The sequence below is a fragment of the Oncorhynchus mykiss genome, chromosome 6 (assembly GCF_057628025.1).
Source record: "Oncorhynchus mykiss isolate SJ-2025 chromosome 6, ASM5762802v1, whole genome shotgun sequence".
NCBI classification, from domain to species: Eukaryota; Metazoa; Chordata; class Actinopteri; order Salmoniformes; family Salmonidae; genus Oncorhynchus; species Oncorhynchus mykiss.
Window position 1 is genome coordinate 24428898 of NC_143027.1, and position 13603 is coordinate 24442500.

The 13603-nt window shown below is 44.0% G+C and overlaps 1 protein-coding gene across 50 annotated transcripts in view; it reads right to left on the reverse strand.

Moving 5' to 3' along the window:
• The window catches only part of ncor2 (nuclear receptor corepressor 2), a 180850-nt gene that overhangs the window by 57242 nt on the left and 110005 nt on the right, over nt 1–13603 (reverse strand). For 20 of the 50 annotated variants that reach the window (XM_090237389.1, XM_090237386.1, XM_090237377.1 and 17 more), the window contains exons 10-16: nt 13427–13599; nt 12618–12711; nt 11710–11888; nt 10930–10984; nt 10709–10807; nt 4333–4529; nt 1107–1267 (exon numbers count right to left, since the gene is read on the reverse strand). In XM_090237389.1, coding sequence (XP_090093515.1) covers nt 1107–1267; nt 4333–4529; nt 10709–10807; nt 10930–10984; nt 11710–11888; nt 12618–12711; nt 13427–13599 — 958 coding nt within the window. Of the gene's footprint in view, nt 1–1106; nt 1268–4332; nt 4530–10708; nt 10808–10929; nt 10985–11709; nt 11889–12617; nt 12715–13426; nt 13600–13603 lie in introns of all 50 variants that reach the window. The other 30 variants (XM_090237376.1, XM_090237345.1, XM_090237387.1 and 27 more) reach the window with 3 other exon arrangements.

Consider the following 13603-nt stretch of genomic DNA (forward strand, 5'->3'; position numbering starts at 1 on the left):
TTTTTTCTCTACTGTGTCATTGACTTATTTATTGTGTAATTGGCTTGTTTATTGATTATTCCATGTGTAACTCTGTGTTGTTGTCTGTGTCACACTACTTTGCTTTATCTTGGACAGGTCGCAGTTGCAAATGAGAACTTGTTCTCAACTAGCCTACCTGGATAAATAAAGGTGAAATAAAAATAAAATAAAAATCGCTCAAAAACCCAACATTAGCATGAATTACGTAAATAAAAAGCACAACATTACAAATCTTTTCCGAGATGTGAGATAATGAACTTCTTCTCTGTAATATCGTATAGCTTTGAAATCGTGACATTACAAAGTTGAGGAAAATAAGCACACTTTGACTCATAATCTGACTTTTAGAAGGGATTGCGTGATGATTATTTTAGCAACCGCATGACGCAGCATAACAATGTGAACGCGATTGATCGACAGTCTGCTGGTATTTTGGTATTTTATTACGATCCTCATTAGCAAAAGTAGCAGCTACTCTTCCTGCGGTCCACACAAAACATGACATAATACAGAACATCAATAGACAAGAACAGCTCAAGGACTGAACTACATACATTTATGTAGGTTCATTATACGTTCCTCCATTCACTGGCTATTGAGATTCCCGTCTCCTCATTTCTTAAAGCATCCCTGGTATTTTCTCATTAAGTATCAATTTATTGGCTCTCTCTTGTAGGCACAAATTATCTTAAAGGCACCTTCCAGGCCAAGGTGTGTGTGTATTCGGTGCACGTGTGTCAAATTGTTTTGAGACAGATCTACAGTGCACCCTTGTGGTGTGGGTTATCAGAAGGGAAATAAACACAGCAATGACGGGAGTGTTCTCAGTTCACATTAAATCAGGTGGACCTACTAAACAGATATGCTTCAGCAATATCATGGCCATATTTTTCCTTCAAACATACCGCCAATCAGCGACATTTCAGACCAAAATATAGACGTTAAATATTTCTGCTCAAAGAGACCCTGGCTCTTTCGGTTTCTGAGTTGTGTGATGAAAATGTAGTCAGGTGAAAAGAGCAGTGGGTGAAGATGCAGTGAAAGACATGCGGCAGTGTAGACTATAGCAGTAGTGTGAGACGTACCGAGTTCACCGCTGAGCGGCGGCGTGGCGGTCTCCTCCACCTCGCTGGTCATGGAACGGGTGATGCGGCCCTTGCGCCGGCCCTGGCTGTTAGCCGTGCGTCGACCCTTTAAGGCCACCGTGGGCTCTTTGTCTTCCCCGTCCTCACCAGAGGTATCGTCCCTGCAGGGAGAGTGTCAGTCACATCATCATGATTACCCTCTTCCTCACTGCCTGCACGTGTACTGTTTAGTTTGTTAACTTAAAACCTGACAAAGTGCAGAGGTCTGTCTGGGTTAAAAAACTGAAAATAACTACAGTATGTGCCAAAGCACACACAGACGTGCACAGGCACGCGCACACACAGACCTCAAGGCTCAGGAGAGAGTAGTTTGGAGTTTTGCAAGCAAGGCAATATATCCCGTCAGTGTCATGGCAGGCTAACAGATAAACAGTGATTTTGTAGCCGGTGTTCTTCCATTCATTTTCACCTGGTCCATTATTCTAAGGCGGCCCTGTCCTGCTACCTTGCACACCAGATATAGCAGTGCCAGGGGTTACAGGCAGCCACCACAGGGGCAGTGGGAGTCAGGGACTCCTCTGCCTGCTCTCCTCAGCCCAAGTACTGGAAGCACCGAAGATTCTTCATCATGATCAACACCACTCATTCAGACAGGCAGGACAACTCCTGTTCACTGTTCTGTTTGTCAGCAGCACCAAACAACTCCAACTTGTCCAACCTCTATTCAGAGAGCTGGGAGCGTCACTAGAAGATTGGACATGATGATGATGGACTTCCATCCTTCACTGCTCTTCCCTGTGAAACATGCGACTCTCATGAAGACAACAACACTGCATTGAGTGAGTGCTGTTCCACTGCTCACATAGATTGCAGTGCTCAGCAGCACTGACACATTTCACCATCCTCCTCTCCATCACGCTGGAACTGTGCCTACAGAGATGCCAGGGCAAGGCAGCATCACACAGCAAATCACACACTCTGGAGCTCCCAGCTCTGGAGACTTGCTGGATTATTGTAGCAACCAACAGTACAGTAACGGTGTTGCTAGGCTGTCAATCACATCATTTTTCCTCCCATCGAAAAAGAAAATAAGTATGGAATCTTAAAAATGTGACTTTTGGTAGCCTATTGGGAGTGAGAGAAGAAAAACAGGAAAACAGCTGTTTATAAAAGTAGGAGGAGAAGGATTACGCAACAGATCGGCTAGAGTTCTGCTGAATTACAAGAAACGTATTATTCACAGCAAGAACTGAAAATCATACAGAGAATCTATGACACGTTATCTAAACATGGCCACAACACAAGAACTAGGGCTCACAGTGAAACCGCATTTCGTCAGATATGCAAAGAGTATCTGAGGTTAAAAACGATCATTTTCACACCCAAACATGAAATAGACAAGAGGAGTACCATTTATATCTAGTGAAACACATAGCATTGGCTGCATTCTTATCTCTCCAATATACAGTGCATTCAGAAAGTATTCAGACCACTTTTTCCACATTTTGTTACGTTACAGCCATAATGACAAAGCGAAAACAGGTTTATTTAAATGTAAAATATAAAACAGAAATACCTTTCTAACATAAGTATGAGATTCAAAATTGAGCTCAGGTGCATCCTGTTTCCATTGATCATCCTTGAGATGATTCTACAACTTGATTGGAGTCCACCTGTGGTATATTCAATTGATTGGACATGATTTGGAAAGGCACACACCTGTCTATATAAGGTCCCACAGTTGACAGTGCATGTCAGAGCAAAAACCAATCCATGAGGTCGAAGGAATTGTCCGTAGAGCTCCGAGACTGGATTGTGTCGAGGCATAGATCTGGAATTGTCTGTAAAGCTCAAAGACAGGATTGTGTCGAGGCACATTTCTGCAGCATTGAAGGTCCCAAAGAACACAGTGGCCTCCATCATTCTTAAACTGAATAAGTTTTGAACAACCAAGACTCTTCCTAGAGCTGTTCCCCCGGCCAAACTGAGCAATCTGGGGAGAAGGGCCTTGGTCAGGGAGGTGACCAAGAACCCGATGGTCAGTCTGACAGAGCTCTAGAGTTCCTCTGTAGAGTTGGGAGAACCTTCCAGAAGGACACCCATCTCTGCAGTACTCCACCAATCAGGCTTTATGGTAGATTGACCAGACGGAAGCCACTCATCAGTAGAAGGCACATGACGGCCTGCTTGGAGATTTCCAAAAGGCACCTAAAGGACTCTCAGACCATGAGAAACAAGATTCTCTGGTCTGATGAAACCAAGATTGAACTATTTGGCCTGAATGCCAAGCAACACATCTGAAAGAAACCTGGCACCATCCCTACGGTGAACCACGGTGGTAGCAGCACCATGCTGTGGGGATGTTTTTCAGCAGCAGGGACTGGGAGACTAGTCAGGATTGAGGGAAAGATGAACAGAGCAAAGTACAGAGAGAGATCCTTGATGAAAACCTGCTCCGCAGCGCTCAGGACCTCAGACTGGGGCGAAGGTTCACCTTCCAACAGGACAACGACCCTAAGCACACAGCCAAGATAACGCAGGAGTGGCTTTGGGACAAGTCTCTGAAAGTCCTTGAGTGGCCCAGCTAGAGCCTGGACTTGAACCCAATCTAACATCTCTGGAGAGATCTGAAAATAGCTGTGCAGTGACGCTCCCCATCCAATCTGACAGAGCTTGAGAGGATCTGCAGAGAAGAATGGGAGAAACTCCACAAATACAAGCTTGTAGGGTCATACCCAAGAAGATTAGAGGCTTTAATCGCTGCCAAAGGAGCTTCAACAAAAAAGGCCTTACAATTTGACAGAGTATTTTGTGTAGATCATTGACAAAAAATTACAAATTAAATACATTTTAATCCCAACAAAATGTGGAAAAAGTCAAGGCTATGTGTGTGAATACTCTGAAGGCACTGCAGAGTGTAATAATAATACAGAAATGTAATAAGGAATCTTAAAAATGTGGCTTTTGGTAGCCTACTGGGAGTGAGAAAAAGAAAAACAGCTGTTTTTAAAAGTAAGAGATGATTACTTTTCCTGATCTAGTCAGGGTTATGATGATGACCTTTCCTGATCTAGTCAGGGTTATGATGATGACCTTTCCTGATCTAGTCAGGGTTATGATGATGACCTTTCCTGATCTAGTCAGGGTTATGATGATGACCTTTCCTGATATAGTCAGGGCAAACAAATCTAACTTAATTTAGAGAGAGGAAGGCAAGCAAACTCACTTCATTACATCCTCCTTTTCTTCCCCCTCAGTCTTCTCCTCCTCCCTCTCTCCCTCCTTCTCTTTCTCCTTCTCCTCCTTGTCCTCCTGGCTGCTGCGGTTCACTTGTTGTTGTTGTTGCTGTTGTTGCTGCTGCTGTTGTTGCTGCTGCTGTTGTTGTTGTTGCTGTTGCTGCTGTTGTTGCTGCTGTTGGCCATGCTGTTGGGGTGGAAGAAAAGACGACAACATTTAGTTAGTTACAAACATGATCCCTGGTAACAGGAAACATGGTGTGAACACGCGCACACAGACGCGCATAAGAACCTATATACACACACAAAAACATGAGCTGTGTAGTAGTGTTGAGGTCATTCTGCCATCAATACCAGTAGGTACACCACAAGGACAGCCCATATGTCTTCCTTCTCCTGGCACCCAGAACCACTTCCTCTTCCACTTCCTGTCTGTCTGGTCTCAGGTTCATATCATGAAAGAAATACTGCAGACTGCCAAAGACCTGCCACTAACACTGTTATAACTGGTGGAAACTACACTTATTTGAGCATTGTAAAGGACAGTTGCCTCAGTATATGGGAGTTGTGCTGTGTGCTAAGGTATTTTTCTTACAGCTCTGTAAATGGTTTTATAGCTAGAGGTGAAGCCAATCCAATCCCATGTCTACTTTAATAACAGAGTCATTACATCTAGCTCTGGGCATGGAAACACAAAAAAGGCAGAGAAAGAGAGTAAGAGAGGGGGAGGCTAAATCAAAATGGACCTTTCTCACAGGGATACCTTCTTCCATTTGAACCATGTCACTAGAGTTGATGTCCCACCTCTCTCAAAGATTAACTCAACCCAACGCAAATAAAAGCCATAACACTGATTGATTCTCCAGTGGATAAACATGGTTTCCCTCTCTCTCCCCCTCCCTCCTTTCCTCCCTCCCACTGGGAACCTGGAGACAACAAACAGCAGCCCAATCATCTCAATAGACTGCCATTATCTCTATGGAGTCATGCACCTAAACAGACCGAACAGCAAACTCACGGCCATTCACAGGTGTCTTAAAAGAGTCAGGCTCAGGCAGGTGATATCTAAAAGCCTGCTACTGTATCTCTGCTCTGCTACTCTGCTTTACAAAAAAATATCTATATATATATTAATCAAGGCTGGGCGCTGATGAGCTTTTTTGTTGTTATTACTACGTACTCACCCGCCTCTTCTTCTCTCTCTAGGTGTCATTAACGTTAGCTGTTGTGGTCCTGTTGAGCCTTTTCCTCTACTCTCCCATTTCCCTCTCTCTTTTCTTACAAATCTCTCACTCGCCGACTCCCTCGATTCCCTCCCTATGTTCTTCTCCCTGTGTTATTAGCATTAGCCCCAGTGCTCAAGCAGCTCTGTTAACGAACCCGTAGTGTTTGTGTGCTGAGCTAAACGTTCACTAGCTAGGTAATGAGATGAGGTGTCTCTGGGAGAAATGAGGTGACACCCAGCCACGACCACAGAAAGGTCGCTGGCTAATTAATGCACCATTTCATTAGCACCCACCACACCGCCGTTGGATTAAATGCCTAACACCCGATCTGGGCCTAAGTAATAACTGGGAGCTAATTAGCAATGGAAACCACCTGTTTAAAAAAAATCTTGTCAATACGGACACATTAGTGCTGACATGAAGGGGGAACACAATGGCACGTGTCACATAATCGGTGTGCTGCTTGCATGATGACCTATCCTCTAGTGATCCCACTGCTCAGACAGAGTCCCATGGGTATGTTACCTCTCCATGTAGGTTCTACTGACAAACGTCCTTCACCTAATGCCTTCTCAAGTGTGGAGTGGTTAGGGGTGTGGCGGTCAGGAAATGTTGGCAGCTGGTGATTGTCAAGCATATAACTGTCGGTCTAACGGTAATTGACAGTTAATGAACAAACACATATAGCTTCTCCTGGCTTCCACACATAGCCTACAAACCACTGATGCAGACCTATGGAACATCTACATTTAAATAAGTCTAATAAATCCATGTAATATAGCCTGCACCATCACAATATATCCATTTATTTTAGACAGGTCTAAAGAGGCATGATATGAAGAAAATGTTGTCTATTTCAGAAGAACAGATAAGCATACTCTGACTTGTCCTTATGTTAGGCCCTGATCTGGCTATGCCATATGGCTGTGGGCTACACTAGTTCATTTAGCAGACAATATTCGCTTAGAATTCTGTGGCATTACTTCATAGTAGGACTAATATAATTGAACAAAGCTGAATAATATATTAATATTTTCTCCTAATGATTTGAGGGAGTGTGCACATGCGGCAATTCTGTGTTGAGCGGTTAACAATGAAATTGGTACTACTACAGGCTTCATTTAGTTATTCATGTAACTTTAGTTCTACAAATGTTGGGCTATATGTTTGATTTTAAATACATTGTAATACCGTGACTACACCGCTCGCTTCGCGTGCGCTGCAAAATAAATGTAGAAATCTATATTATTCAATTATTGCACCCACACTGCTCGCGCGCGTCAACAAGCGTCTGCGTTGCCAAGGGCTAAAATAGAAGTCAGTTCTATTTGTGACGCAGATCGCGGTGCAAGTCCTGCCTCTCCCATCTCCTTATTGGTTTATAGAAGCAGATACCCACACGCCATCTCCTCATTGGTTATACCCACGTGGGTGATTGAAAAACAAACTGTGTTGTCGGTTGTCGTGGTAATACTATGAAAGTTTAGATGCCAATCACCATATAAGTTCAAAGAAGAAAAAGCCTGGAAAGAGGAGAAATGACTAAAAACGATTCGTTTGACCGTTTTATGTATGGGTTAATTGTCAGCGTAGAGGACCTTGTGCATTCAGGTGAAATAAAAACTCAATGTTTATATCCCAGGACAAATTAGCTAGCTACAGCAAGCTAGGTAAATAGGACAAATTAGCTAACAAGTGCAAGCTAGCTAGCTAAATTGCCATAAATGTTTAATGCTGTTCGATCTGTCCCCAAATTAATGTAATTGGTTCAGAGTTTGTTTTGATATTTTGATCTGTGTGTCGTGATCACGTTTGGGGACAAAATGAATGTATGCACAATGGCGCACGTGCGGTTCCATGTAAGGCTGCATGATGCGACTCGAATGATGATTTGAAAAAAGTTTTTGAAAAAAGTTGCTTGAAAGGCATGAGCTCTGCTTTGCTTTATTGGGTAGGCTGTACACACTTCATTAGTCTCTCATTCACTATTTGACAGACACTTGGTAATGCCTCGAATTTCACAGCGGTATCCCCTTTGTGGCCATAATGCACCCTAAAAAAATCCATGATTTTGCGGCCAGTGGCCGTTGTGCCCTTGGCCCGGAGTGCTGCGTTGTGCCTGAGTGCTGCACGCTCCGAAGCACCTCTAACTCACATGGCTCTCAATCATGTGATCGGGTCTTTCTCACAGGATACAAGTGAAGACAGACATCAGGGATGCAACTGAGCGCATCCTTATCCAATTCCGAGGTGCATTTTGAAGACATTGGAAGAACTGTCCACATTTACTTTTCATCAGCCAACAAGATGAGTAGGCCTAACGAACAGCAAAAGCACAAGCCTATGTCAATCTACTATCGCTCATAGTACAAAAGTGTGCCTATTCTATTCTGTGTGAGAAATAAATACTCCAAACCTAGTCTGGGACAGTTGTGGGATGCAATATATCCTTAAGTAATACAACCACTAGCATCCCAAAAAAATGATTTACGCAATGTGGCTGACGCAACAGATCAGAACGTTTATCTTACAATGTTGAAACTATTTGGCTGTCACACTATAAGCGCGAATGTTCCATTAGTGGGAAAACCCCAATATCAAAAGTGACCGCAAATGTAATTATGCATGTAATGCTTTTATTATAAATGTGCATTTTTGTGGTGAAAATTATTTTCCCAAAATATGAAACTCACACGCTGCACATGTATGCCAGTTAGGCTCTAAACCCCTTGTAAAGCAGATTCATGTGCTTAATTTTAAGAAGTTATTTGGCCACCTTAGTTGTGATACAAACCTTATACACCAAAACATATAGGCCTATGGGCTAGGCTACATGAGGTGTGCGACTATGATTAGAAAAAGTCACAAAAAAAGGCAGTTTCTATTGCTGGGCATCATTCACAAGTGATAATATATAATTCACAAGTGATAGGCTAATATTGTCACCCATCAGACTATTCTTGATTTAATCTCGTCTTTACATACAGTACCAGTCAAAAGTTTGGACACCTACTCATTCAAGGGTTTTTCTTTACTTTGACTATTTTCTCAATTTTCTGTAAAAGAATAGTGAAGACATCAAAACTATGAAATAACATATGGAATCATGTAGTAACCAAAAAAATGTTAAACAAATCAAAATATATTATATATTTGAGATTCTTCAAAGTAGCCACGCTTTGTCTTGACAGTTTTGCACACTCTTGGCATTCTCTCAACCAGCTTCATGATGTAGTCACCTAGAATGCATTTCAATTAACAGGTGTGCCTTGTTAAAAGTTTATTTTATCTATTTTCTTCTTAATGCGTTTGAGCCAATCAGTTGTGTTGTGACAAGGTAGGGTTGGTATACAGAAGATAGGCCTATTTGGTAAAAGACCAAGTCCATGTTGTCAAGAACAGCTCAAATAAGCAAAGAGAAACGACAGTCCATCATTACTGACATAAAGGTCAGTCAATACGGAAAATGACAAGAACTTTGAAAGTTTCTTCAAGTGCAGTCGCAAAAACCATCAAGTGCTATGATGAAACTGGATCTCATGAGGACCGCCACAGGAAAGGAAGACCCAGAGAAACCTCTGCTGCAGAGGATAAGTTCATTAGCTTTACCAGCCTCAGAAATTGCAGCCCAAATAAACGTTTCACAAAGTTCAAGTAACAGACACAACTCAACAGTTGACTGACTGCAGTGAGGAGACTGCATGAATCAGGCCTTCATGGTCAAATTGCTGCAATGAAACCACTACTAAAGGACACTAACTAATAATAAGAAGAGACAGGCTTGGGCCAAGAAACACGAGCAATGGACATTAGACTGGTGGAAATCTGTCCTTTGGTCTGATGAGTCCAAATTTGAGATTCTTGGTTCCAACTGCCGTGTCTTTGTGAGACGCAGGTGAACGGATGATCTCCGCATGTGTTGTTCCAACTGTGAAGCATGGAGGAAGAGGTGTGATGGTGCTTTGCTGGTAACACTGTCTATGATTTATTAGAACTCAAGGTACACTTAACTAGCATGGCTATCACAGCATTCTGCAGCGATACGCCATCCCATTTGGTTTGCGTTTTGTGGGACTATCGTTTGTTTTACAACAGGACCCAACACCTTCAGGCTGTGTAAGGGCTATTTGACCAAGGCGGCGAGTGATGAGTGGCCGCCACAATCACCTGACCTCAACCCAAATGAGATGGTTTGGGATGAGTTGGACAGCAGAGTGAAGGAAAAGCAGTCAACAAGTGCTCAGCATATGTGGGAACTCCTTCAAGACTGTTGGAAAAGCATCCCAGGTGAAGCTGGTTGAGAGAATGCCAAGAGGGTGCAAAGCAGTCATCAAGGCAAAGGGTGGCTACATTGAAGAATCTCAAATATAAAATACATTTTGATTTGTTTAATACTTTTTTGGTTACTACATGATTCCATATGTGTTATATCATATTTTTGATGTCTTCACTATTATTCTACAACATAGAAAATAGTACAAATAAAGAAAAACCTTTGAATGAGTAGGTGTGTCCAAACTTTTGACTGGTACGGTACACTAAATAATATCTGCGTGAAATTTGTTTTGATTTAGAATGGAACATTATCATGCACGTGTCTCAAAACAGGGGCAGTGAAAGAAACACATGTCATCTATGCACTTAAACAGCGAATTGAGGAAACTTTTCCCGTGGTTCATTATCATGCCAGCCAGGTAAGCTATAGGCTTGTTGTAAAGATAAGCCATGTGCTTAATATTAGGAAAGTTGACAAACAAATATAGTAGGCCTAGTCTATAGAAAGCTTATGGGATCCTCCTCTTTTTAGTAGATGCCATCTCTCTGTTTTCTCACGCAATTGCATAACCTGTAGAAATGTTGCGCAACTTGAGCTCAACTTGATCAAATTTTCGATCACATTTGCATCGATGTCAGAGTGATTAGAGGGACAACAGAGTGCTGAGTACCAGGCAGTTAGCAAGTCTGGAAGGCTACTATTGACCAGCAGCAGCAGCAGAGCTTGGAGAAGCCTAATTACCGTGACTAAATGGTCACGTGGAATTTGACTGCCTTTATGACCCGGTGTGGCGGTAATACGGTCACAGCAACAGCCCTAGGAGTGGTTTCAAGTTGTTCAAGTTAAGTTCTGTAACTACAGTACCTGGCTCCTGCCACGGCGCCGGTAGTTCCTGCGCACAATGTTCTTGTAGTTCTCGTTCTTTTTGGTCAGGTAGTAGAAGAGGACACATTCTGCCACCGTCTGAAACAAAACACAACATTACTAGGACCTCATCTCCAAAACAAGATGTGAAAAAGACTACTCATGTGTCAGGACTCAGGGTCCATCACTGTGGATGGAGTGAAGGATCTTCCAAACTGTACCTTTCTCTCCAGGAAAGAAGCAATCAGGCCAAAGTTTTTTGGGTGCTGGATGAACCTGTGACACAGAGCAGACAGATTAATATGCTTTTTATTTTTTAAATGATCTAATCAATGATCTGGAAGCATTCAGTCTTTTGATATTCAAGTAAATTGAGGAGTGAGTGACGCAGTGAGTGACGAGTGAGTGACGCATGTCTAGTTTGGTTGATGGGAGAAGAGGCTCTCATCAGTGCTGACATCACAACACAGTCCCACATCCATCTCTCCAGAGATATATCACTCTATTATTCATCTAACGCATGCTCTCATCAACACTAGCCTAGAGCTCCCTCACCATACTTCTATCAGCACATCCTGACGAACATTGCTCGATATCCCAATCGGATAACACAGACAGTACTGAGCATTGCTTACATCTCTTCCAACTCTCTCTTATTGATGTGTTTTTATATGGGCTTAGGCTGAGTGGACAAGACAATCCAGACTGCAGCAGCAGGCATCACATCCGCATCTCTCTCTCTCTACTCTTCTCTCTCTCCCTCTCTGCACAGGGGAAGCATTTACAGTCTCTGATCTCTGTCTGTGGGTTCGGTTTGGCTGGTTGATGTATCCTCCATTTCTCACAAAGACGGAAGATTAACTTCCTCAACAACTCCCTGACCTTTGGATAGTTCACAATCTGATTGCTATCAGAAAAACGAAACAATGTTTTGTCTACTACTGCACAGCACACACTCCTGCCATTCTAGGCAGAGTAATTCTACGGTGTGTACAACATACTTCTCGCGGAAGGTGTCCTTCTCCTGTTCACTCCACATGTTCATGACCTGCCGGTCCTTGTACACCTTCATGGGGTCGTCCATCAGGCCGTTCATGTTGATGAACTTGATGCGCTGCTGCTCGGCGTCAAACAACATGGGAGGGATGACCGCCAGCTGGCGCATTTGCTTCTCGGTGTTCTGACACAAACACGCACCCGCACATGTTTGTAAACAAACAAACAAACAAACACACACACACACACACACACAATCAGACAAACAGACAAGATGTCTTGGAGTGAGTACACTGTAGTGTACACCAAGGCAGAGCTTTCCAAACATTAGGCTGAGATAAACACAGTGTATAGAGACAGTGGTGGTGAGACAGTCGAAGCAGTCGTGTTTTGTTAAGTGTGTAAGAGGTCATAAGATGTAGAGGAAGTTTGAGGTCGGGGAGGAGGAGGGGACGAGAGAGATGCTGCACGCTTGGTGTGAGCAGTCTGTTCTTATCCAGATGTAAGGAACCACAGCTGAGTGGGGCTGACCTTACAGAGAAACACTGGCCCTGTATTGTACTCAGTGTGATGACTAGCCTTTCCTGTGGAACACTCAGAACACTCCCCCCTTCCACGGTCAGAGTAAAACCTCTTTGGTTGTGCAAGTGGCAGAACTATAGTCTATTTGTGCATCTGTCTGGATCACATTTCACAAATCATCACATGCTTCCTGAACTAGTTCTAAGTGTTATGCAGCTACAGTAACTGCGTCCTGTAACTTACGTGTGACAAATACATTAGTGCTTGAGTGAGTCAAGCAACAAGCATGACAAGAACACTGTATATTGAGAGATGGGAGAAATGGCTGGTCCAGAGGGGAGAGAGGGTGGAAGGAGAGGTGAAGAGCGGGAGGTGAAGTGTAAGAGCTCACCTCTTGCTCTGATATGCCGTCAACGATCTCAGAGACCTCGTGTTCACTGCGGGCTGCAGATGAGGCCAGTCCTCCTCCACGCTGCCCCGCCCGGCTGCTCCACACAGGGGGAACACAGAGGACATGTCAACACACTGCAGGTACTGGAACTGAGCTCTTCCTTCTTTGACATCACACACACACACTTCTGCTCATACTGTAATCAAGCAACAACTCAACGGAATGTAATAAGACTTTGTTTTAACAGAATGGAATCTCTTGGCCTCCCGGGTGGCGCAGTGGTCTAGGGCACTGCATCGCTAGCTGTGCCACCAGAGACTCTGGGTTCGCGCCCAGGCTCTGTCGCAGCCGGCCGCGACCGGGAGGACCGTGGGGCGACGCACAATTGGCCTAGCGTCGTCCGGGTTAGGCCGGTAGGGATACCTTTGCCTCATCGTGCACCAGCGACTCCTGTGGCGGGCCGGGCGCAGTGCGCGCTAGCCAAGGTCGCCAGGTGCACGATGTTTCCTCCGACACATTGGTGCGGCTGGCTTCCGGATTGGATGCGCGCTGTGTTAAGAAGCAGTGCGGCTTGGTTAGGTTGTGTTTGGGAGGACGCATGGCTTTCGACCTTCGTCTCTTCCCAGCCTGTGCGGGAGTTGTAGCGATGAGACAAGATAGTAATTACTAACAATTGGATACCACAAAATTGGGGAGAAAAGGGGGTAAAAATTGTAAAAAAAAACACATCTCTTATCTTATGTTTTAAATACAGCACACACAACCTAGAATATTGAGGAGGAGCAGGAGGCCCCGGGGCCTTGACTCACCTCTGCATGCGCTCCTGCAGCTCTCTCTGCTTGCGGATCTCAGGGAACTGTTTCTCGTAGTACTCTCGCACCTTGCTCTCCTTAGCCCGGCGTCGGGGGTTGTTCTCAATGCGCTCCACCTTCTTCTCCCAGGCCTCCATCAGATGGTCATAGCGCTGGCAGAACTTCTGTTCCTGA